Source organism: Carlito syrichta, unplaced genomic scaffold (genome assembly GCF_000164805.1).
Source record: "Carlito syrichta isolate Samal-C Ts95f unplaced genomic scaffold, Tarsius_syrichta-2.0.1 Scaffold305037, whole genome shotgun sequence".
Taxonomy (NCBI): Eukaryota; Metazoa; Chordata; class Mammalia; order Primates; family Tarsiidae; genus Carlito; species Carlito syrichta.
This window is the reverse complement of record NW_007249133.1, coordinates 240,179-266,795: the sequence shown is the minus strand read 5'-3', so window position 1 is coordinate 266,795 and position 26,617 is coordinate 240,179. Positions and strand designations below refer to the sequence as shown.

The 26,617-nt window shown below is 40.6% G+C and overlaps 1 protein-coding gene across 1 annotated transcript in view; it reads right to left on the bottom strand.

Moving 5' to 3' along the window:
* The window catches only part of ADGRV1 (adhesion G protein-coupled receptor V1), a 555,854-nt gene that overhangs the window by 379,079 nt on the left and 150,158 nt on the right, over nucleotides 1–26,617 (bottom strand). Inside the window, exons 59-69 of the mRNA XM_008061062.2 lie at nucleotides 20,006–20,123; nucleotides 18,009–18,132; nucleotides 16,619–16,757; nucleotides 15,773–15,958; nucleotides 15,312–15,544; nucleotides 12,496–12,644; nucleotides 10,147–10,348; nucleotides 8,750–8,969; nucleotides 5,488–5,727; nucleotides 3,159–3,308; nucleotides 1,733–2,206 (exon numbers count right to left, since the gene is read on the bottom strand). Coding sequence (XP_008059253.2) covers nucleotides 1,733–2,206; nucleotides 3,159–3,308; nucleotides 5,488–5,727; nucleotides 8,750–8,969; nucleotides 10,147–10,348; nucleotides 12,496–12,644; nucleotides 15,312–15,544; nucleotides 15,773–15,958; nucleotides 16,619–16,757; nucleotides 18,009–18,132; nucleotides 20,006–20,123 — 2,235 coding nt within the window. The remainder of the gene's footprint in view (nucleotides 1–1,732; nucleotides 2,207–3,158; nucleotides 3,309–5,487; nucleotides 5,728–8,749; nucleotides 8,970–10,146; nucleotides 10,349–12,495; nucleotides 12,645–15,311; nucleotides 15,545–15,772; nucleotides 15,959–16,618; nucleotides 16,758–18,008; nucleotides 18,133–20,005; nucleotides 20,124–26,617) is intronic.

Sequence of the window (26,617 nt, the reverse complement as noted above, 5' to 3'; positions counted from 1 at the left end):
TGTGTGTGTCAGGGTCTCACTCTTTCACCCAGGCTGGAGTGCAGTGGCTCACTGCAGCCTCGACCTCCTGGGCTCAGGTGATCCTTCTACCTCAGCCTCCCAAGTAGCTGGGACTACAGGCATGTGCCACTACACCCAACGGATTTTTTTGATTTGTTGTCGAGAAGAAGCCTCCCTATATTGCCCAGGCTGGTCTAGGACTCCTGAGCTCAAGCAACCATCCTGCCTCAGCCTCCCAAGTGCTGGGATCCCAGGTGTGAGCCTCTGCGCTTGGACAGCCCTTCTAACCATGAGATAATTAATCTCCAGCACCATAACGCATCCAGTGGCAATGAATGCCATCATGCATACAGAGTTAATGATGAAATTACCTAGCTTCTTGTTTCTACGAAGTTAACTTCTCTTCTACGCATAGAGAATGATGTGACCAGTGCCATCCCCGGGAGGATTAAGAAAAACAGTCCCTCCAAGCATTTTCTGAGGTTCAGATGGAACAAGACTGCTGGGTTCTCTACTTGGCCCACAAGAAGCTCCTGCCTTCTTAGCACTTGTCCCAAATGTTGGCAGAGCAGCCGCTACCCCTTCTCCTCACTGCCATCGCTGACCATCATAGCCCATTTCCCAAGTTCCAGATTTCCAAGGAAAGAAGCAGGAGCCAGGCTGCATCCACGGAGGCCCTTCAAGCCCCAGCGTGCACACACCAGTCTTTCTCATTCTGCTACCCTTTGGAAGGAGCACCAGGAAGCCCACATCTTTCTTCCTCTCAACAAGTATCTGAGTGTGTGCAAGCACATGCACATGTGGGTGAATCGGGGTATAGATGTACAGCACTCACAACACTTCCTAGAAGTCTGTAGGTGCTAAAGAAGTATCTGCTCCTCTCTAGACAGGAAATCTATTATTTTCAAATAGCAATATACATATTGATAATCTGCAAATGTATCAACCAATAATTAATGTGTGTGTATGTACTTTTACGTGTGTGTGTGTATTTTTTTTTGAGACAAAGTCTCACTCTGTCACCCAGGATGGCGTGCAATGGCACGATCATGGCTCACTACGACCTCAACCTTATGGGCTCAGGTGATTCTTCCTCTTCAGCCTCCCGAGTATCCAGGACTACAGGCACACATCACCATATCTAGCTTATTTTGTGATTTTTTTTTATAGAGTTAAGGTCTCACTATGTTGCCTAGGTTGGTCTCATACTCCTGGGCTCAAGCAATCCTCCTGTCTTGGACTCCCAAAGTGCTGGGATTACAGGTGTGAGTCATCGCACCCAGCCACTACACATTTTCTTTTCTTTTTTTTCTTTTTTGAGTTGGAGTCTCACTCTGTCGCTCAGACTGGAGGGCAGTGGCCGCTCCCGGCCACCGCAGCCTTGACCTACTGGGCTCCGGCGATCCTTCCGCCTCAGCCTTCCAAGTAGTTGGAATTACAGGCACGCGCTACCACGCCCGGCTGATTTTTTGATTTATTGTAGAGATGAGGTCTCACCAAGTTGCCCAGGCGGGTCTCGAACCCGCGGGCGCAGGCAATCCACTCACCTCAGCCTCCCAAAGCGCGGGATTACAGGCTGAGCCACCAAGTCCGGCTTACGGATTTTCTAAGACATTTTTCATGGTTACTTTTAAATATGAGAGTAAGATTTTAAACTGATCGTGAGGTAAGCAGGGCATCTTCTGCAGGAGTTTTACTGGAATGATCAGGAACCTGAGGAAATGCCACAAACCTGATTCTTTATTGGCACCGTGTCCACTATGTATCTAGCACCGTCTCTGACCACTAGCTGCCTCTCTGCACGTTCAGTGACAATCGGCTGTTCCTTATGATCAGAAGAGATTCGGAACCCCACAGCCACATCTCCAAATGTCCCCGCAAGCCGGGTTATGTTAATCTGGATGGATCTAAGAAGGTTCTGTCCAATAAGTATCGCCTGGCGATCTGAGTACAGGGCAAACACTCCATGGGGGTCATCATTTGCATACACAGAGAACCATGCAGCGTGTTTCTCGGGGTCCAGTTCTGCTCCTCCCTGTACAGAGACAAGCCGGATCTCATATTCTTCCTCTATCTCAGGTACATCATCCGGTAGCAAGTGAACATCAAAGCTAGCTTCACTCTCTCCATCAGCAATGGCAAAAAACCCACTTGTGGAAAGAAAGTCTTCAGTGAAATCAAACTCACTACTTAACTCCCAGGAAACCTAAAATAAAAAGGAAAAGAGATCCAACAAAGTTATATCATTCAGTATATTGAACCCAAATCCTTTAAATTACATTTTCTGTATAATGTACAAAAAATAGATTTTAATTGTGTATCATTATATTCAGAGCCAAACTCTCCAAATAAATGTATGGGAACTGTATTAACTTTTTTGGTCTGTTGTATGCAATTTGTGGGACAAGATGACAAAAATCTCATTATTTCACTTGCTTCTAAAATAACAGCACAATTTGAAGAGATAAAGAGAAGCAAGTTAATGTTAACATGCTAGTTCCACAGATACATTCATCAGTAAACCACACACAATATTTGAAGGCAAAAAACAGATAATTTGAAGATTCAGATCAGATTTTTTTTGCTTTTAATAAAAAGGGAAGATCTGTAAGATATCAAGAACTAATCATTATTTTTCTAAGAATTGTTAGCCTCCAAACCATGGAGTTGCAACCGAATAAGTACCATTTAATCTCCACTATCGAAAGAGAGGTAAGTATATAGAGAAATTCCACAAAATATGTTTTCCTAGCAAACAAATGACCTTGATCTATCACACAAATATCATGAAGACTTACAAAGGCATCCCTAAACATACTATATAAACATACATGCAAATGCAACCTCTTAAAACAACAGCCGTTAAAAGAAAAAGTCTATTAAAAAATAAAGCCCTGAAGAAGATATTAGGAATTTACACAAATCATCGAGAGGCTTAAGTAGGAAAGCTTCACATCATAGCAAACAACATGATACAACTCAGTTCAGTCCTTCATGATGAAGGTGTGAGGAAGATATTTCGGAACTAACTGTAACCAAATTTAGCATAGTGATAGCTAGAGCTTGATGCTGGCTAGAGCACCCAGAGATGTCCCTCTTCACCTTGTTTGTTAGGCAAATTGGTACTCCACTTAGGACAGTCAGATGGAAAACAATACCGTAATCTCTCCAAAGGTGCCTTTGATTCTCTTGACAAAGAAGGTAATGATCAGGGGCCCTTCCAAAGCAGCAGGCTCTGAATAAATCTTCTTAGAGAGAGAGTCAGGCGCAAATTGGACAACTCCATTTGGATCACCAAACTTTTGTATCTAAAATGTAGAAACAGAGAGCAGAGGAAATAGAACGTAGGCCAACTGTGGATGCAGCTACGTTATCCACACAGTATTACAATATCCACATATTTACACACAGACATGCTGAGGAAATGAATGAAACATAGAAAGGATGCTTGAATACCATCTACTGAGCTACCTGATTTCTGAAAAACTTCTTTACCACTGCTGTCTAAAAAAAGTAGGTTCTTAGTCCCCAAAGATCATGGGAATAAGTATTCGGAAAACTACTATTCGCAGAATCCCAAAAAGATAGGACTTTGATGCCTGAACTTTGCTTTATTCGTCTCCTATTTGTTACATTTAACCAGTTGCTTTTAGCTAAACTCTTTCCATTAGCTCTGCTATAATGCAGAAAGAGACAAACAGGTCCTGTGATGCTAATTTGACATGTCAGCTTGGCAAGGTTGTGGTGCCCAGTTGTTGGGTCACATCCTAGTCTAGGTGTTGCAGTGAAGGCTTTTTAGTAGATCTGATTAATATTGAAAATCAGTTGACTCCAAGTGAAGGAGGTTACATGTAAGAAGGTGGGTGGGCCTCATCTACACAACTGAAGGCCTTAAAAGAGGTTACCTGGAGAAAAAGGAATTCTGTCTCCAGACTGTAACTTAGGAATACTGTTTGAGTTTCTTACTGGCCTGCCCTACAAAACTCAAACTCAATACTGCAGCTTCACCTGTTTGCTGAGTTTCCTGTCTTTCAGCCTATTCCATGGATTTTGGACTCAACAGCCCCCATGATCATGCAAGTCAGTTCCTTAAAATATCTCTGTATCTCTGTCTTTCTTTGAGAGAGAGAGAGAGAGAGAGAGAGAGAGAGAGAGAGAGAGAGAGAGAGAGTGTGTGTGTGTGTGTGTGTGTGTGTATGCATGAGCACATATGTCTTTATCCGTCTTTAAGAGAAAATGTGAGAGTGAGTGAGAGTGTGTGTGTGTGTGTGTGTGTGTCCCTTCCATTGGTTCTGTTTCTCTGGAAAATTCTTATAGTATAGAGCCCAAAAAGAATATTTTCCAGTTGGGCACTGCGACTCATGTCCGTAATCCCAGAATTTGGGGACCTAAGGTGAGTGGATTGCTTGAGTCCAGGAGTTCAAAACCAGCCTTAGCAACATAGTAAGACCTTGTCTCAACGAAAAAAATTTTAAAAATTAGCCAGGCATGGTGGTGCACACCTATAGTCCCGAAAACTTGAGAGACTGAGCTGGAAGGATCACTTGAGCCCAGGAGATTGAGGCTGTGGTAAGGCATGATGATGCCACGCACTTTAGCCTGGGCAACAGAGTGAGAATTTAGCCTGGGCAACAGAGTGAGACGCCGACTCAAAAAAAAAAAAAAGTGTCATTTCCCTGCATTGTTTCCAGTATCTTTGATCTCAGTACTTTCTGCCCTTGATGAACTTCACGGTTCATATCAAATACACTGAATTCGAGTCTGACCCACCATCAACCACATCATTGTGCCAACTGAACAAACACACTTTTGCCTTCAAACAAAGTAACCTACAACTAGTTAATAACTGTTATAGTCTTTGATGCAAAGATATTCAATGTTTAAAATGATACAACAAATACTTCCTCTCTAAAACTGCGAAACATTCCCAAAACACCAAATTTTCTCCAAGCTTGTAAAATAAGCATTTATCACTATACTAAAATGATTTTAAAAAATATTACCAGCTGAGCATGGTGGCTCATGCCTATAATCCCAGCACTTTGGGAGGCTGAAGTGAGAGGACTGCCTGAGCCCATGAGTTTGAGACCAGCCTGCACAACATGGTGAGACCTCCTCTCTACAATAAATCAAAAATTAGCTGGGCATGGTGGCGTGTGCCTGTAGTTTCAGCTATTTGGAAGGCTGAGGCAGAAAGATCACCTGAGCCCCGCAGTCAAGGCTGCGGAGGCCGTGAGCGTGCCACTGCAGTCCAGCCTGGGCAACAGAGTGAGACTCCAACTCAAAAAAAAAAAAAATTACCAATAACCAGGATATGTAATAAACTAACATAAAAATCAGAAAGTTCGACTCATCTGAGTTACCATGATTTCATTTGGCTACATAAGCTTCCATTCATCAGAAGCATACAGTTTCAACAAATGAAAATGTATTTTCTGGTCAATCCACTGAATCTACATTTTGTGTGAAAAATACAGTCAGACTTACTGTTAAGGTAATCTCTTTAGCCCTGGAGTCTAATTTAGCTTCTCCTTTCACAAGTTGGAGTCGAATGATGAAAGTCTCTTCCACTTCAACGTCCTCATGAGGATGCATGGTCAGAACAATGGATCTCTCTCCACCCTCTCCTTCTCCAAAATGAAAGAGCCCGTTCACTGGGTCTGCGATGTCTCTGTTCTGCGGTGGTAAGGCTTCTTGAGAATTAGGTCCCAATATCTCCCAGTTCACCTGCAGGGTGTTTTTACTTTTAGTTTTTATTTAATAGATATAATCAGGTCTAAGTAAAGAATTGTTGTAGACTATGAAGTATTAAGAATACTAGCCAAGCATGGCGGCACGTGCCTATAATCCCAGCACTTTGGTAGGCCACGGCAGGATGATTGCCTGAGCCAGGGAGTTTAAGACCAGCCTGAGCAACATAGCAAGAGCTCATCTCTACAAAAAAAAATTTTTTTAAATAGCCAGCTGAGGTGGCACACATCCATAGTTACATCTGCTTGGGTCACTGAGGCAGAAGGATTGCCTGAGGCCAGGAGGTTGAGGTTGTGGTGGGTCTTGACTGTGCCACTGCACTCCAGCCTGGGTGACAGACTGAGACCCTGACTCAAAAATAAAAGTAAAAAAGAATATATATATCAAAACTAGTCTAGGCTATCTCCAGTGAACCCCTGTTTCATAAACTCATATTCTGCTAATATAAACTGTACCTACAGAATATCAGTTTTTATAGATTAAGCCATCTAATGAGAGAAGAAAAATATGAACACCTAGTCATTTTCATCACCACAGAATAACAAATATATGAAAACTTATACCAAAATATATATCAGAGAAATATAAACATTTAAAAAATATATGAATACAACCTTGCCCTGCTGTATATACAGGTTCTGCCAATCAAAACATATAAAAAGACAATAAGCCATCTGAAAACCCTGCTAGGTGTGCAGTCTCTTCTAAATACACTGAAATCCCTAGTGTAAAATGAACAGAAATCTTTGCAAGTTGTTATAAGAGACAAATTTTTATATGGTAATAAAAGTATTTTTTAAGTTTGTATTATTTAAAACTGTATCTTTTCATGTCATCCACGAAGAAAGAAAATCAGCCACTTACTTTTGCTTCTTTTTTTATGCCCATAGATTTAGGGGTACAAAGGGTTTTGGGTTACACAGATGAATTCTATAGTGGTAAATGGGTCTGGGCTTTATCAGCACGAGACCCAGTTGACCACTTCCTCCTCCTTGAATGCTGTGTCCAGTGTTTCTTGGCTGACATGATACTTACACGATACTTACGTGACACACGCCTTCTACCTTCCTCGCTTTTCTCCTCCTTTACTTTTCTGTCTTCCTTGCCGGTTCTTCCTCCTCTCCCTAAGTGCCGGGAGCCCCGGCTCAGCTCTGCTTTCCTCACTTCTCTATCCAGACCCCATAGGTCCCATGGTTTTAATTGCCCCCCCGCCCACGTACCAACACCTTCGAGCTCTGTCCCTCGAGGACCCCACAATACACGCTTGCACATAGCCCTGCCAACTCGACCCCTCCCCAGGGATGCCTGGTGTGTCTCCAAAGAACATGGCTGAAACAGAACTCCAACTCCCCCTAGGCCTCTGCATCTCAGTCAGCAGCGCGATGGGGTATCCAAGTGCTCGAGCTAAACTTCCAGGAGTTATCTGTGGTTCCTCTCTCTCCGCCTCTACTACTAGCCCCATGAATTTTTCTCCAAAACTCAGTGTCTGTCCACGTGTAACCACCTCTGTTTCCAGCACGTGTCTGAGCTACCGTCGACTTTGTCTGGACAGTGGAGGGCAGCAGCCTCCTGCCCACCCTTCCTGCATCTGTCGCTGTTCCGCTGGCTTCTCGACAATCCATTCTCCTCCCTACAGATGTAAGCAAGTTGCTTTAAATGACTCGGAAGGCTGAGGCGGAAGGATCGCCTGAGCCCAGCAGGTCAAGGCTGCGGTGGCCGGGAGCGGCCACTGCACTCCAGTCTGGGCGACAGAGTGAGACTCCAACTCAAAAAAAAAAAAAAAAAAAAATGACAATCTGGTGACATTATTCCCTCGCTTACAATTCCAATGGCATCATTTCTGCACTTAGAATGACGTCTTTAGCCAGCTTAGAAGGTTCTGAGTGATCAAACACCTATGGGCCCCTGACGTATGCTGTGCGGTCACCCCCACATCTCCGAACCCCTGAGTGCATGAACCTCTCTGTTCTTCAGACACACCAGCCTCATGCCTCTAACAAGCCATTGACCTTCTAGCCTGAATGTCATACCCTCCCCAGTCAGCAGTCCACTTGCAGTTCTGTCTCTCAATTTTACAAGCAGAGCCCTTGTCATGACCAGGTCATTTTGTTTGTACTTATTTAGTTTCTTGCTCAACACTACTTACTAAAATGAAAAGTGTGTGAGAAAAGGGAAGATGTCTGTCTTATTCCCCAGTATGTCTTCAGTATCTAGAACAGGATCTGGCATGCAGAAAGCACTCCACAAATACTAGCTGAATTGCTAACTTTTCCAGAATCATTTACTTCATTTCTAACTTGCTCTCAAATATTCTGAGGACACATGTACACCTCTTACGTTTTTACGAGCATCAATGGACTGAGAAGCCACTTTACACTCACAAAATAATTAATAAATGATGATTGTGAATAAATAAGCAAATATATTGGGGAATAAGGAAATCTAGTATCATAGTCACTCAATCAAAAATTATTTTTTAGGCCAGGAACACACAGTGGCTCACACCTGAAGTCCCAGCACTTTAGGAGGCCAAAGTGGGAGGATCGCTGGAGCCCAGGAGTTCAAGACCAGCTTGGACAACCTCGTGAGACCTCATCTTTACAAAAAATTAGCTGGGTGTGGTGGTATGCACCTGTAGTTCCAGCTACTCGGGAGGCTAAGGTGGAAGGAGCATCTGAGGACAGGAGTCGGAAGCTGTAGTGAGCTATGACTACACCACTGCACTCCAACCAGGCAACAGAGTGAGACTTTGGTTCCAAAAAAAAATTATATTTAAATGCTGAGAAAAATATAAAGATGAATATTACAGACACCGAGGACTCCAAAACAGGGGACAGTGGGAGAAAGGTGGCTAAAATTTAGCTGTTTGGGCACAATGTTGGATGTTTGGGTGATGGATAGACCGGAAGTTCACTTCCCACCATGTTGCAATAGACCCACAAAACAAGCACACGTATGCCTTGAATCTTAAATAAAAATAGTGTTTAAGAAACTCTACCTGAATCTCTCCCAAGAGTCCTCCGGTCCGCTCCAGCACCAAGGACAAAATCGTTGTGGAATTGGGGTTAGGAACAGAGATTTTGCTTTGATTGAGAAACCTTACAAGGCCGAAGGGAGAGTCACTCTTGGCGATGGTGATCCTGCTCACTAGGTGGCGCCCAAGGACCGCTCCGCCCGTCGCCCCAGTGAGCAGAATCTCAATGGGCTCCTCAAATTCACTGCAGAGCAAGGAGAGGCAATTCTGAGTCTAAACATATTCAAGTGCTTGTAAAATCCCAATAACTAGTCATTTTCCAAATTGGTCATACATATTCGAGGCACAGTAGTCACACAGCAAGTGGTAAGAAGCGTGAACGATCAACATCAAGGCTATGTAGATAAGGACGGTTATTAACTTTTCTGTCCTCTTCCTAATTGCTTAATGCAGCAGCCCCAACCTTTGTGGCATCAGGGACCAGTTTCATGGAAGACAATTCTTCCATGTATCGGGGGGAAGGAATGGTTTTGGGATGATTCAAGCATACGTCATTTATTGTTCACTTTGTTTCTCTTATTACTACATTACAAAGTAAAATGAAATAATTATACAATTCACCATTTTAAAAAAAGATGCATGAGCAGAAGTGGTAAATAAAATAAAGGGTGGGTCAAGCACAGACTGAAATAAGTGTCGGATTATGACTTAAAGCCTGCCACCAGATGCAGCTGTACAATGAACTTACATCAACTCACTGATAGGGTTTTGATATGAGCCTGCAAGCAACTGATTTATGACGGTCTCTGTGCAGTCAAACCTCACTGCTAATGTTCATCTGCAGCCACTCCCCTGTGCTAGCATCATCACCTCAGGTCTACTCAGATCATCAGGCATTAGATTCTCACAAGGAGCATGCAACTAAGATCCCTCACACGTACAGTTCACAATGGGTTCGGGCTTTCATGAGAATATAATGTCAACGATCTGACAGAAGGCAGCACTCAGGCGGTAATTCAAGCGATGGGGAGCGGCTGTAAATACAGATGAAGCTTCGCTAGCTTGCCCGCTGCTCACCTCCTGCTGTGCAGCCTGATTCCTAACAGGCCATGGACCAATAACAGTCTGTAGCCCAGGGGTTGGGACCCCTGGCTTAATGCATTAAGGGAGTGAATCGGGGATGTTTTCATATCCTGATTCAACTTTTTAAACCTAAAGTAACCGAAGTCATGATTTGCTCTATTTGGAGCCAAGTGACATATGCAACCACGTGGTTTCCTTTCTCTACCCTAGCATCCCCAAAAGTCTCTTACCTGCCGTCTGTCAATGGGCACATGTATTATCTATGCCCAGAACACACGCGAGGGTGAACACAATACTCATGCCTTGGTTATGCCCACATTCTCTCCCGTATCACTAACCTTTCGCTGTCATCAACGATGGAGACATTTATAAAACTTAAGTTCTGTCCATGCCAGAAGGTGATGGAATCACCATGCAGTATGTAATCGACACCCCCAGGGACGGCGGAGGAGCTGTGAGCAGTGAAGTCAGCTGTCACCTGACCATACGTTCCTTTCAGCCTCACCACGGGAATTATGACCAGTCCGACATCTTCCTCCACTGTAATGGGAATGTGGGGCCATGTTTAGAAAATTCAGCCAGATTAAACCTGGCAATTAAATAGAATGGCCGGGCTCGGTGGCTCTGCCTGTAATCCTGCACTTTGGGTGGCTGAGGTGAGTGGATTGCCTGAGCCCGTGGTTCGAGACCCGCCTGGCCAACTTGGCGAGACCTCATCTTACAATAAAAATCAAAAACTCAGCCAGGCGTGGTAACGCACGCCTGTAATTCTGGCTACTCGGAAGGCTGAGGTGGAAGGATTGCTGGAGCCCAGCAGGTCAAGGCTGCAGTGGCCGGGAGTGGCCACTGCATTCCAGTCTGGGCAACAGAGACTCCAACTCAAAAAAAAATAAATAAAATAAAATAAAATAATAAATAGAATGGCACAGTTCATTGAACACTTTAAAGAGTGTTTGGTGAACAGTTTCTGACTCTTATTTATTTATTTTTTAGGGAATACAGTTTATCAGATGTGGCCAGTTGTAGGGAGCAGTAAAAGTTAGAATTTAATTAATCTATGTAAATATCAACATAGGCCATGCTTCCTCTGTGTGCTAATGCAAATAAATGACCCTTGTTTTTCTAAGACTGTTAGACACACACACAAAAAACACTTAAAACATTTGTGCTCAAAGGAAACCATTCTGGATTGCTTCTACACATTAGTTGAAACATAAATACAGTGACATAAATAAATAAGTTTTTTTTTTGAATTGGGGGTCCCACTCTGTCACCCAGGCTGGAGTGCAGTAGTATGATCACGTCTTACTGCAGCCTTGACCTCCTGGACTCAGGTGATCCTTCCACCGCAGCCTCCTGAGTAGCTGGGTCTATAGGCACACACCACTACAATTGGTTAGTTTTTTAATTTTTCTGTAGAGACAAGGTCTTACTATCTTGCATAGGCTGGTCTCAAGCTTTTGGACTCAGCAATCCTCCTGCCTTGGCATTTCAAAGTGCTGGGATTACAGGCATAACCCACCGCACCCAGCCAAGATTTTTGTTATTTACTGCATATGACTGTTCTAAAAGTCCAGATGTAGATACAATTCTATTACATTTTTAGTTCTATAAAGTCTACTTGTGCATCTAAAAATGCATCCTTGATGTTTGATTTCAAGTTTTAAATACTTTTCAAAAATAGATTTCTTCTTAAGCAACACTAACCTCTGTATATTAGACTATCATGTAACAGCGTTCACATTAGCGATGGCTAAGTAATACTGAACTTACACTGTAACTGTTTACATTATAAATATGCATTGACCAAAATCTCCAAAGATAGTGAATCAAACAGAGGGCAGTGAACAGTAAAAAATGCAAAGTCTCATTTATTTTTTGATGCACAAATGTAATATGACTTTCACTAGCTATAGACTGAAATTCACAAAACAGTGATGTTTTCCATGACTTTCTCATAAAGTCAATACAAACCAACTCCTAAAGTGAGTTTTGATGGACTTCGAAAGTGGCTAGATAACCAAAAAATTATAATGAAGGCAATGAAACCAATACATTAACTGTGGCAACAAGATAACATGTTTATTTTAAAAGTTATATTCATATTCGGTCTTTGAATGAAGTCACCTTCTAGAAAAGCAGTCACCCCTTTCTACCTAGGAAGAAGAATAATCATATACTCTGTATCATGCTTCTGCAGGAGGGATTGGCAAGCTGCTAGCAGAAACTGTTTCCAGAAAGTGGGATCTGGAAGCCAGATACTACCTGCAGGTGAGGTCCAGCAAGTATCCACTTCGAAGACAATTATTCATTAGACAGTGAATATTCATTGATTTCTAATCACACAGGAAATGAAAATGCATCATTTAGAGAGATTTTTTTTCATACAATGTTTGAAACAGAAACATTTTAATAATCCTAAAGTTAAACATAATTTTCTAGATTATCTCATTCTCGACCATTCAGCTTTGCCATTCACAACAAGGTTCAAGTCCATCCCAAGGTAACTGAAAACATATTTTCAAATTAAATAAGTAAATATAAAGGTGTATGTGAGTATAACACACACATACAGACCAAGCCAAGAAAGTTGACAGATGGCAATTAAAACTGAGAGCCATGCTTGGGTACTCTGTAATCCGGAAAGTAGCAGCAAACATCCTTATAAGAAAGCTACCTATACCTACCTTCGAAGGCAGTATACTTGGGGTCAAATTCAATGATGCCCTCTGCATTGTCATTTTTCATTATTATGATTTGAACAATGGAAATGTTTCCTATTTCAGGAGGTTGATCTATCTGAAGTCCATTTTCTCGGATGGTAAAATCATACCCTCTTGCAAAAAACAAAACAAAGCCGAATAAGATAAAATACAATAAAAACATGATTGCACAGCATAACTTGAAAGGTCTTCCTAGCTCCTATCCCTTAGTTCTACTGAGTATTGTAATACTTTTGAAGAGCCTCAACACTAAGATATCTTTCTTTGTCCCCCTGAAACAGTATTTTGAAACAGATTTCTGTGCTGCTCCCATCATTGGCACCTACAGGAAACCAAATCTAATATAGAGTGACTGAGCTTGGACAATAGGAAACTAATAAACTATGTGGAAATTGGGAAGAAGCTCTTGTAAAATGAAGCTTTGGGGATCACTGCTAAACAACTGCTCTGGCGATGAACCCAGTGCACGCAGAGACAACAAACCAGCTGGGCTGGGGACTGACAGTGTTGGGTTAGGAGGGTGATTTTAAAGGAACAATGAGTGTTACACCACTAATCAAATTTCAAGCTAAACCATCAAGGTTCAAGATAATATCTTAATATCTGTGGAAACCAATCATAATCAATGTCTCTAGTCTTTAATATAGATGATAATTTACTTTTATTATGTATTTCTGCAAAATAAGTTTTTTAAGATGGATATTATTTTCATCAAACAGAAATTTTTACTTCCAGGGCTTTAGATGACTTCAATGCCTGAAGCTAGAAAACGGCACTAAATCATTTTAGTCCTTTCTTCAATTCCCAGATTCTATGTACCTGGTTTTTATACCCTACCTAGTGCTGGCTAATTTTATATGACAAAATTAGAAAATTGGACATTAGAATAGTAAATGATAAGTGTAACTGTGACCAGTAGTCTGAGATGGACTATAGATTAGCTAATTACCAAAAGTGAATATCAAAGCAGGAAGAGTTCTAGCAACTAGGCAAAAAGGCAAACACACTGTATTATACCACCTTCCTTTTCAGATCAAAGGAAGTCTAGAAATTTATCTGGAAGGAAAAACTTGTTTCCTCAGAATTAAACTTAGGTAGAAACTGCTTTTTTCAAAAACAGTAGCAGAGAAGGCAAAAATCTTCAAATCCTAGTCAATAACACAAAAATGATCTCACAGTTAATGAGCTACTTTTACTAAACTTAATTAAGATGGTCAGGGGTCACTTAGATTTTTAACATATGTATTATGGGTCCAAATTCATTCCCTTCTCCACACACAGAAGAATGTTGGGAAAAGATAAAATCTGAAGTGAATGTGAGCAAACAAGATTTTTGAGTGTGGGATGACACACACTCTACCTAAGTCACTATGGGAAATAGTTTAGTTTGAAAAAGCTTTTAAAGCATATTTATGGTACAAATGCAAAAATATCTTCATGCACAAGAAACATTTCTTTAAGACTTCTTTAAATGCACACATTATTCTCATGGGAGGTCCCACTGGTCTGCTGTCTGTGCAGAGTACTAGTTGGTCTTCTCAACCTGCAAGCTGCCCAACTTGTGAGTGTTTAAGCATAAGTAAGGTGTTGTCCACCTCATCAGATCTGCCACACCCCCATCGGGGAACAAAAGAGACTCTTTATGGTTAATTCTTGCTCTTCACTGAAAACAAGGCGCATATGAACGGCCAAGTATTTTTTTTTTTTTTTTTTTGAGTTGGAGTCTCACTCTGTCACCCAGACTGGAGTGCAGTGGCCGCTCCCGGCCACCGCAGCCTCGACCTGCTGGGCTCCGGCAATCCTTCCACCTCAGCCTTCCAAGTAGCTGGAACTACAGGCGCGTGCTATCACATCCAGCTAATTTTTTTTTTATTTATTGTAGAGATGAGGTCTCGCCAAGTTGCCCAGGAGGGTCTCGAACCCGCGGGCGTAGGCAAGGCCAAGTATCTTTGACTCAAGCCTTCCCCCAGTTTAATTGCTGTGGGGCAACCACACACCTCATTCACCCACAGAGAAGGCAACGCAGCCTTCAAACAGACCAAGGAAAGAAACCCCTCAATCCAGCCCCTCCTCTTGCTGGAAATAAGGAGCCGGATCCTGCCATGCCAGTTGACTTCTGACTTACAGAACAGCTAGGCCATTTCTTCAAGTCTGATTCTGTTCAGTTCCCTGACTACCCAGTGAACCCCACAACAGAAACACGGACTTTCAACTTTCGAGGGGAAGACTGTATTTTAGAAAACTGCAAAACATAACAGTCTTTGCCACAATTTCTCTTCTGCACCCAATGTCACACAATTCTGAGAAAGAGCAGGGCAGAACGGCTTACAGATGAACAGTCACCTCTACACAATGCAGCGATCTCATTCCCCCTCCTCTCTCCCTCTCTTTCTCTCCTCTCTCTGTCTCTCTCCCCCCTTCTCTCTGTCTCTCTCTCTCCTCTCTGTTTCTCTTTTCTCTCCCCATTCCCTCTCCCTTTCTCTCTTCTCTTTTTCTTTCTCTCTCCTTCTCTCTGTCCTTGTTTCTCTTGTTCTCTTCCCCCTCTGTCTCTTTCACCCTCCTCTCTCTTTCCCTCTCTCTCTCCTCTCTCCTCCCTTTCTCTCCCCTCTCTCCCTCCTTCCCTTTCTCTCTCTCTCTCTCTCTCTTTCCTCCTTTGTCTCTCTCTCCCCTCTCTCTCCTTTTGCTTTCTCTCTCTCCCCTCCTCTTCCTTTCTCCCTCTGTCCCCCTCTTTCCTTTCTCTTTCTTATTTTCTGTTTCTCAGTTTCCTTTTTCTCCTTTACCTTCCTTGGAGTTCCACCTTTGTAATTGCTAGAGAGAATTCCTCAGGCCCTTCAGGATGGTCATCGTCAATGATTTCAACACGCAGACTTTTCCCCACCTCCCCTGCTTCGAAGAGGAGCTCCCCTGCCGCAGGAAGGAAGTCCAAGCCTGCTTCTGCCGTCCCGCCCGTTGTCTCATACCAGACTCTCACGAGGCCAAAGTATCCACCCATACGGATGATGGTGATGTTGACCTACATGAGAAGCGTTTTCTTACTTGGTTTGGATGTTTAATTTACCAAACAATATTGCCTCTACTTAAAGATTCTATTCACCAGCATTATGTTAAAATTTTATATCAGTTCATAAAACTAGACAAAGTGTATATTAACACGATGAAGTTAGGGGCAAATTAATAGCAAGGAAACAGATTGTAAAGATTAAAAAAAAAGTATTAGAATTTTCCACATTTCACACTATACCCTCTGTTCTGCTTCTGACACGTAAAGCTGCTCATGTGAAAAAGCAAATTGGCCATAGGGGGCATCACTGGCCACCATGGTGATGTTGGCAGAGCTGCTGGGTTCTGACAGCGTGCCCCCTGCACTGATCTCAGTGAGCTGAAACTTGTAGAAATGCTTTTCCTCGGGAATGTCATCATTCAAAGCCTAGAGAAAAACAAAAGGATACCTGTACTCATATGTTCATTGCAGCACTACTCACAATAGCAAAATCATGAAACCAATCTAAGTACCCACCAACAATGGATTGAATAAAGAAAATGTGGTATATATACACCATGAAATATTATGCATCCACAAAAAAGAACGAAATCATGTCCTCTGCAGCAACAAGGATGGAGCTGGTGATCATCATCCTAAGTCAACTAAGGAACAGAAAACCACACTCCACATGTTCTTACTCATATGTCACAAAGATGAAAATAATAGACACTGGGGACACCAATAATGGGTAAAGGGGTGTTAGGGTTCAGAAATTACATATGGGATACAATGTTCGCTATCTGGGAAATGGGCCACCTGAGACCCAATCCCTACCACTACACAATATGTCCATGTAACAAACATGCTTATGTCCCTCCGAATCTAAATTTAAAAGAAAAATAGTCATTAACAGGAGAATCCGCGAAAGCTAAAGAAAAATACCTATCACTCAAGGAATAACAAAATACTGTAATATTAACCTCCTCCCACCCTACACCCACACATACACAGACACACACACACACACACACACACACACACACACACACACACGCATGTGCACACATAGAGAAGGTCATAACAGAGGTGAGCTCACACTGATACCTGTATGACTACAATGGCCGCCGACTGCCCATCTCGCATTGTCAGTTTTCCTGATGTTTCTGCGAATTCCCCCACAGAAGGAGGGATTATCCTCCAGAACACCGTGACATCCCCAAAAATCCCTGGGCCACGGACAAGGCTGCAATAACACACAAATGCATATTCAATGCATTTTTATCAAAGGTTCTTTTCTTAAACATATGCTGTGCTTTCCAATGGTCACCAGTTTTCATTTGTCTCAAGAACAGTATGCTTTTAAATAACCTCTTCTAACAACCGTAAACCAAGAGAAAGTCTTCGAATTCCAAGATAGTGATATCCAAAGTACTGAGTTAGAGTAAATCTACCTTGACAAGAATACTGGAAAAACTGAACACTCAAAGTGGAAGGTTTAAAGGAATAAAAAGAAAGTTTTGTAGACTTTTCACTTAACATACAAGGTACAAAATCTGAATAGCCTAACAAAGAATAGTCTCTAAAGAATAGAAAACACTTTATGCATGCATATGCTAATTCAAAAGGATAAAGTATGACCTCTGAATAACTACCAAGAAGATAAAGTATTAGGTCAAATCTAGCCACTTCACAGATAGTTGCCTCCCATTCCTCATGAGAAAATTGGGGAGAAATGAACTTGCCCATGATCATATGAATGGCCGTGATTTTATTACAGGACACTTAGAAGGAAAATGTTTGACCCTGATGATTTTCTTTTTTTTTTTTTTGAGTTGGAGTCTCACTCTGTCGCCCAGACTAGAGTGCAGTGGCTGCTCCCGGGCACCGCAGCCTCGACCTGCTGGGCTCCGGCGATCCTTCTGCCTCAGCCTTCCAAGTAGCCGGAACTACAGGCGTGTGCTACCACGCCCAGCTTATTTTTTGATTTATTGTAGAGATGAGGTCTCGCCAAGTTGCCCAGGCGGGTCTCGAACCCACGGGCTCAGGCAATCCACTCCCCTCAGCCTCCCAAAGGCGCAGGATTACAGGCTGGGCCACTGAGCCCAACTCCTGATGATTTTCTAAAGAATGATTTTGTAGCTAATGACACACAAATTCACAGAGATGAAGTAACTATCCTTTATTCCATGTTTAGTGACAGAACAGGGCTGAAAGCAGAAGTCTCCTGAGCTCAGCTCCATGTGTGTTCCTGGGCATAAGTGGTGAAGTCACCCAAGAGTCAGAAACTTCCTCATGATCCAACTTCAAGATAGGTCAAGACATATTTTTCAATTTCTGCCCACAGTTCGTTCTACTCGCCTTAGTATGTTACCAGCATATGAAATGGTAACACTTGAAGACGATGAATGTGTTGAGAATGATGTATTTAAGACAAATTGTTTAAATAAAATTTCATAACCCCCATACAGGCAAAGGCAAACTGTGAAGCCCTCACCTGATGATGGCAGTTCCGTTATACTTTGCTGAGGGTTCTCCGATGAGGACGTGCCGAGAGGACGGCGCTATCCCGACTTCCCCTGATGCCCCTTTGTCTCCCCGGATGATGATGGATGCACTGCCTAAATTGAAGATTAAATAGAACACTTTGGAGCAAATGCATGTATGCACTTGGCACATGCCTGGCAATAACCGAAGCGCTTTTGCACATATTAACCTAGCTAATTCTCATGGCAACCATGTAAGTTAGGCACTAACACCCTCATTTCACCTATGAGGACACTGAAGTACACTGAGGCACCGAAGATTTGAGGCATATATCACTTGCCCAAGATTACACTTTAATGAAAGGGGCAGGAGAAAGTGGGCAATAACTTCACTACCACTCCCAGGGCATCGAATGCTCCCCAACCATCTGCATTAATCAGCTTCTATGGTAAATATTCCGCAGCTCACTGCAACTGGCTATGTGACTCTGTCAATGGTTATGTGGCAAAAGCAAGAGTTCTTGGGAGTGTTTTTTTTTTTAAGTTTTCTGACTCTACCATTTGACTATAAGCATTTATAAAACTGTGTCAAATATTTCTACTAAAATGGAGGTAAAGAACTATATTGAGTAACTTGAGTATTCACATTATAATTCAGTAGTAACTTGGATAAAATTGTTTCCAGAAGCACCTATTAGGGTTTCATCAACAAAGAGTTGGGTGACTGTATTCTCACTTTCTTTGGCAATGGGTTAATGAAACCAAGAGTGGTCTGTCACATGTAAGTATGTCACAGTCAGATAGAAATACATTAAGAATTTTTTTTCACTGATCAACAATTTACACTGATCCAATAGTATATTATTCTTCTTGTGTCTAGTTAGCCTATGTGACATCAATCCTGTCGTCTCCATGTAAACAACTGAGCTGATGGAAGACTTGCAGAAAGATATGGCCCAATATGATTCCCTGACAAGCTTTTTGGAAAGTACTCTGGATAAAAATGCAGAAAGAACTATTCTAAGTACACACAGCGACATTCTACAATTTTGAGCATTTATTTGGCCATGGAATCTACTTTTAGGTATAGACCCTGGCATAGGATGGAGTTCTTGAGAGAAAAAAAAAAAAGAGAGAGAGAGAGAGAGAATGAAATGTAACAATAACCAAGTTTCCATGCCAAAGTTTCGGAACCATTTTTTATGGTTATTATTGCTCATAGCACAACAAAATCATTTTAGAATCATCTGTCTTTTCTCTATAGATCCAAGAAAACAAATCATCATATGGGCCATAGGCAATGAGAATTTTGCTGAAATGTCAAAACATCTAAGCAACTACTTTCAGACGAAAATGGATACAAATAGGTTGGGATATCAAGCATAATATGTTAAGTTTTTAAAAAATGTTTTTTACAAAAGCAATATGGATCATTGTAAGTATGTTTAGAAAATGTAGGTAATAAAAAATCACTATTAACATTTCAACAAAACAATTCCAAATCCATGTAAGACATGCACATGACAAAAATAGAATTATATTTAGCATATTATTGTGAAACCTGTTTTATTAACATAATATTTACCCATGTAATTAAGGTTCTTAACTTTTAATATAATTAAGGGTTATTTTCTGCTACATCATTTTGAATGGTTGCATAATATCCTGTCACATATGTAATTGGTCTCCTACTGCTGGACCACGTAGGAAGCTTCCATTTTTTATTTTACATTTTATAAACATTACTACAATGAGAATCTTTATGTGAAATAAAATCACATGGCTAAGCAATATAAAATATTTGACCTATGACCTTACAACATTGGGTATTATAATTTTAATTTAAAAGATTCTTAACTTTTTTTACACATGGAAAAAGATACCTGCTTTAGCAAACATTTTAGGAATTATAAAACTTAACATTGCCTATCTTTATAATTATGGATTATTTGGTTAGATCTTTCTGAGAATCTACTTTTTAATTTCCAAAAATGTAAACTTCTCTTACCTTTTACTGGAGATATTTCTACCTCATCAACTGATATCAGCTGAATGGTGAAACGTCTGTCCTCTTCCAACACGGAGTCTTGAAGTGTGTGCAGTACAATGGTCTTCTGGGACTCAGTCTACACCAAATGACAGAAACAATAAATTTTCTAGATTAAACAAAGCCAAATGTTGAATGTTCTCATTAGCAGAATAATATTTATGAGTGTTTAATGTGAGTGTGTCTATCCTTTTTGTCACACAAAGAGTGTTGCACCTAGAAAGAATTACTATATAAAAATCAGCTGTGATTATACATTTCATTTAGGTTTTTCTATGGGGAAAATGGGAAAAAAATGTAACACAACCCCTAAATTTACTAACACTTTTTAACCACTGAAAATTCAGTCCTTAAAGAGAGCTAAATAGTCAAACTATGATATAAAAAAGCAATGGTCACAAGTGTAATATTTATGGAAACAGCTTCATTCCAAGGAGAAAACAGGTATAAATGACCTTAGATCACAATTTAGATGCAATCAGCAAGTCTTGAGATGCCAGTTGGTGTTTATCATCACTGGACATCCAACATTCAATTCATGGTGTGTTCTGCCCATGTTAAGTCAGCAATGGCACTTCCTAGCTAACAAAAGTATACAAAGGCATCAATAAAGGATCTACTTCATAAGAAAATGCCTTCCTTCCATCCAGAGACCTGGTGTTGTACAGATACATTTCAGTCTCCCTTTACCTTCACCTTTAAGATTTTGTTTTTCTTTGTTTTCATATAGGTCTCACTTGTTTTGGGCTGAATTTATTCCTAGTTATTTTATATGTTTTTCCTACTTGCATTTTTCTCATTTCTGCTAAATCATAAGACTGTCATTGATTTTATTCTTCATTAATTTTTTTCTTGGATCTCGGATACATAGTTTGAGTTGACCGTACCTCTGACTAGCATTGTCTCCAATGAACTACAGATGATCTTTTATTTGTATTTATTCTTTTGTTCCCTTTATCTGCTCATTTCAATTTCATTCTTCAAAATTCTCTCCACCCTGTCACTCACTCTAAAATGCACTGTGTCAGCCTCCTAATTTTTTCTCTCAATCAACACTGTTCAGTTTAATCATGTTTCTGTATGCAGATTTAATTTATTCTTTCCATTGCTGTGGGTAGTCCACTGCTTGCATTTATGCTATATGCAGTATTTAACAATGGTTATCTACGATTACAATTAATATTGCCATGAACACTGTATATACTTCTTTGTAAGCACAGCAATTTTTCCAAGGTGCTATTGATTTTATATGCAATAGACAATCATTCTTTTTTTTTTTTTTTTTTTTGAGTTGGGGTTTCACTCTGTTGCCCAGGCTGGAATACAGTGGCATGATCACAGCTCACTGCAGCCACGACCTCCTGGGCTTAGGTGATCCTTCCACCTCAGCCTTCCGTGTCTCGCTGGGACTTCAGGTACTAACACATCCAGCTTTTTTTTTTTTTTTAGACATGAGGTCTCACTATGTTGCCTAGGTTGATCTCAAATTTCTAGGTTCAAGCAATCCTCCTGCCTTGGCCTCCCAAAATGATGGGATTACAGGTGTCAGCCACCACATCTGGCCTCTCGTTGTTCTTGGATTCCCTATTTGCAAATTTTTCTACTCATCCAAATTAATTTGTCAACTTAAAATTAATACTTGGGCATTTTTGTGGTAATTTGGAGACGTGAATATTGGCAAAAAAGTAGTGTCATTCTAACATTTCTCATGCTACATAAGCACTGTAGCTCAGCCCTGAATGAAGCTTATCTGACATACATATTTTCTCTAGGGCCACATCACAGCCTTCTTGTGCTTAGGAACACCAGATTTCAGCACTGAACTTAGAAGCCATCTCGAACAGTAAAATCTTCAACAAAAAGCACAAAAATGAAAAAGTGACACAAAATAGACTGCAAAAAAGGACACTCTTTACCGTATGAGAGCTGAAGCAAAAAGGCAAGAAGTTGCCTTGTCTAACCTCACCTGCAAATGTGCAAATTGGACAAGTCAAATTTTTTCACCACTCTTTGAGTGGCCCAAATGACCATGAAAACACCAGGAGTACTTGGGAGATTACAAATAAATTTTAGTGAGTAGGTTAATTCACAAAAGTGGAATTGTAAATATTAAGAATTGATTGTACCATGAATCACAAGAATCGACTGTATGTTAAGCGTTTATATTGCCCTCCACCTCACCACTAATGTGTAAGTCAGCTTTTTATATCATATGATCCTCATGTCTCAAAGAAATATGCAGTCAATAATAAGGAAAAAAGGGTGATTGCAGGTGACATTTCTCAGCTCATGGTTACAAAAGATAGTAATAAATGTTCGGGGATTTAAAAGGTGATGGGGAAATTTCATAGAGGAATAAATTCAGGAAATGACTTCTATTAGAGATTCAAAATGAACGTAAGTATATTAAAGTATCTGAAAATCCTGCAAAAGGAAAACCTACTTAGAGCAATCAAAGTTTCCCCAAATCTATTTGAACGCAGAAACGTGGTTTTTTTTCCCCTTTAAAATCTAGAACAATTATTACTATTCTGCTGAAAAGTTGTGCAGAGTGGAAAACGCAGTGCAGCAGTTTGGAAAATGCCACCATAAGATATCTCAGAAAATAGAAATAGAAATTGTTCCCTAGGTTTTTGAAATTTAAAGCCCTTAATTTTTTAATCATACAACATAGAAAAGGAGTTGAGCATGGCTATACTAAGTTGAGGCTGCAACCTGCTATTAGAATGTTTCTAAATGACAGCTATTGTATAAAGCCCTTGCTAAGTGTTGGGAAGTTGGTTAGTCTCTTCACAAACATGATTTCATATAATCTTCACAGCTCTTGCTCAGGTTAAGCATTATTATTCTCATTTTGCCACTAGGAAACCAAATGTGAGAGCAATTAATTAATTTTCCTAAAGTCGTGTGGTATTAAATGGTAGAGTGAAGATTTGAATTAAGGTCTAGCTAGCTGTAACATCTATATCCTTTGTACTTTTCAGCGGCTACCGCCAGTATCACAGGAGAATCAAGATTGGGTAGAAAGAAGATGAAAATGATGCCAATATAGGTGTCAGAAGACTGCAATAGTATTCAAAACGCTCCAGAAGAGGGGGCTAGAGAGAAAGGAACACAAAGCAAGAAATGTAAATCCCTGAGAGAAGAATATCAGAACTATGAAAGCCACTGCAAAATAGTTTCATCAGCTCACGGAGAACCACTCACAGTTTCAAATACCGAGGGGAATCTTCACAGTGGGAAACATGTAATCAATTTTTCAATGGAATGGAGTTTGACTAGTATGAAAAGCAAACGTTTGAGATAAATTGTAAAGTAGAAAAAGTAAGTTAGTAACAAGCCTGCAGAGTAAAATTCTATTTGTGTAAGATTGCAATGCACATGCTTAAACACACAAAAGGAAGATTTGAAAGTATATATAAGAAACTGCCAATAGTGGCTACCTCTGAGAAGTAGGAATACAAGATCCAAGGGGGTTCAGACAAATTTTATTTGTGTATTGTCTGAGGCTTTTAGCATGAGCACATATATTTTTTATAACAAACTAAAACATAAGATGGAGGAAAGAGACATCTGAGTTAAGCGGGCAGCAGACTAGTTTGGTAAGTTGTGCCTTCTTCAAATGCACATGTAAATACCATAAAGGGCCTGGACGGACAATAAAAGAAACTAAAGTTTTAAAAAATATTTCTAAAATTTTGGTAGAATTTTCACTAATGGAGGAATCCACTTAGAGTAGACTAGACGGCACATACACATTCCATGCCATGAACTTACATATCAAAAAAGAAACACAGACGGGGGAAGGACCCATTTCCTGACTTCTCTGAACTGTAGGGCAGAAACTGCACTGATCAAGACTAACTGCCTGCTACCCACCTCAGAAATGTCGTGTCCCCACTCTTATCAGCCCTTCCCTCTTTACATTAATTCTGAGGCTCCAATTCACAGTAAAAGGAATGGGAGTGATATCCTCCATCCCAGGAGTTAAGAGATTTTTCATGAATACATTTACTAAGGTCTCAGTCAGGAAGTACAAATTCTTCTAGAAGTCTTTATAAAAAGACAATGTAAATGCATATATTGTAAAATAGCAATAAGGAACTATGAAATGAGAACAGCTTCAGTGAAGACATGAAAATAATACTACTTAATAAAAATCTCAAAAGAAATTTATTTGCAAAACTAAAATGTTCAGTAGGAACTACATACAGTCGCATATATTGCAAAAAACGTAATCAGTGGTGCACAGAACAAATCGGAGTTGTTTTAAAATGCAGAAGAAAAGCTGGAGATAAAAACAATACGTGTCACGGTTACATCTGCAAGGATTAATGTAATTGCTGTCGATACATTTTCTTCCCTCTATTCTTTCTCTCCCCAAGGACCATTTTACTTCTACCAGCTTACACTGAAAACTTAACAAGGTTTCTAGAAGTTACTGAGCCAAGGACTTAGACAAGAGAGGACTGAAATAATACTGAGTCTTTTGGGATCAGCACCTACAGAACGGGAAGGAGCAATAATGGGTAGAGGACAACCCAAAGTGGGCAGTGAAAAGATGATGTTTTTTCGGAAAAGACCAAGCAAAAGAGCATTTCCCTTGAGTGTGGCGCTACCCCAGATCTCTGTGGAGGATGCTCTGGTATTCACCAAGATCGCCATTCAGGAAAGGACTCACAAGCCCGGCTGCTGGGAGTGTTTACAGCAGCTATCTCTCACCCACCAGGCTCCTTATGAAATCGCCTCTTCTGAAGAAAGTCTGATTCTGCAAGGACAAATGTGCCCCTGGCATGGTCCACATGCAATGAGGACATGCTCAACACAAGATTATAAAAACTCATCCTTACTCTAACTCAGACAGCTCTGCCAGACAAACTGTAGTGTACTGTAGTGTCAGCATAAATGGCATCTTGGCTTGCCTTCATACCCGCCCACTCCTGCTTCTTTAACTTACACAGATGTTGATCTCAAGTACACTCCCTAAAAAGTCTCCCCACACAAAATCTCCATCTCATAATCTTCTACCAAGGGAAGATAAAATATAATATTCACACTGATTTATCACCTGTTCATCAGTCCTGGAGACATGTATATTTCTATAAACATAGAACATGGATCTTAGATGGCCTGCATGCAAACAAAAATAGGAAGAACTTCATCTTGTTACCAAGGTAGGATTGAACAGGATAACTGTGAGAGTTTCCTTCAGTGGGGCAATGGTGACCTCACAGTCACTGTGATGGTCTAAAGCAGTCCAGAAAACTATTATACAGTAAACCCTGGTACAACTTGGAATGTATCCTAGACATCACAGCTTTTGTAGACTATTTTGTATATTATTGCCAAAGTGGACCACTGAATTGCCATGAGAATGATTGGCAGGAACAGTATCTACCTGAGCAGTATTGCTGAAGGACCACCACTAGCCATGAGAAGAGCTGGGAGAAGACTAGAGACATCATCAAAGTGAAATCAGAGCCTCTGGATACAGGGATACCTCAGATCTGGATACAGAAAAACAACAGAGCTGTTGCAGTTGATATGAAATGTAACAGGTTGGTGACCAAGCAAGGAGATGGAGAGGATGGAATCCAGGGACAAATTGTTCATCCTGATGAGTCCTCTAAGAAAGATGGCCTTATTCACTGGGGAAAAAGATCAGAGTAGTTACCTTTTTGGTGTAGATCAAAACCAGAGAAAACTTTCTAATTGCCTGAGAAGTGGATCTAGCAATGAGAATCTGGTAACTAAGAAATTCTTGTTCATTATTACTGATTCTTTACAGAAATTTGAGACTAATTTGTAAACTCTAAATTTTTCTCATGCCAAGTTTTCTTAGCAGGGCTAGGATACAGATGTTTCTTGAGTCATCATATATTAGAATCTGAGAAATAAAATGACATATCTGCACCATCTGGCTTGAGATTTAATGCCGTCAGAGTGATCTACACCTCAAGAATGATGCTTCATCTACATAGTAGATAGAATGCCAGCATCACTGATTAATTCCTTAATCACATAGAAAAGTAATCACAGACCATGACCATGTGGCATGTCTGGAGGAATTTCTTTGAGAAACCACTTAGGAAGATTCTATTTTAAAAATTTGTTTAATGGAAATTCATATATTTACACTTTATTTTTTGTTGTTGTTGGTTTTGTTTGTTTTTCTGAGTTGCTCTGTTGCCCAGGCAGGAGTGCAGTGGCATAATCATATCTCACCACAACCTTGATCTCTGAGGTTCAAACAATTCTTCTGCCTCAGATTTCCAAGAGGCTGGAACTACAGCTGAATGTCAACACGACTAGCTAATTTCTTTCCTTTCCTTCCTTTTTTTGTAGAGATGAGGTTTCGCTTTCTTGCACAGTCTAGTCTCGGACATCTGAGATCAAGTGATCCTCCCACCTCAGCCTCTCAAAGTGCTGGTATTACAGTCATGAGCCACCACATCTGGCCTGTTTAGAGTTTGTTTCTATGTCTGCTGTATATCTACTAGAGCCAGTCTCACACAACCTTTTTTTTTTTTTTTGAGTTGGAGTCTCACTCTATTGCCCAGACTGGGAGTGCAG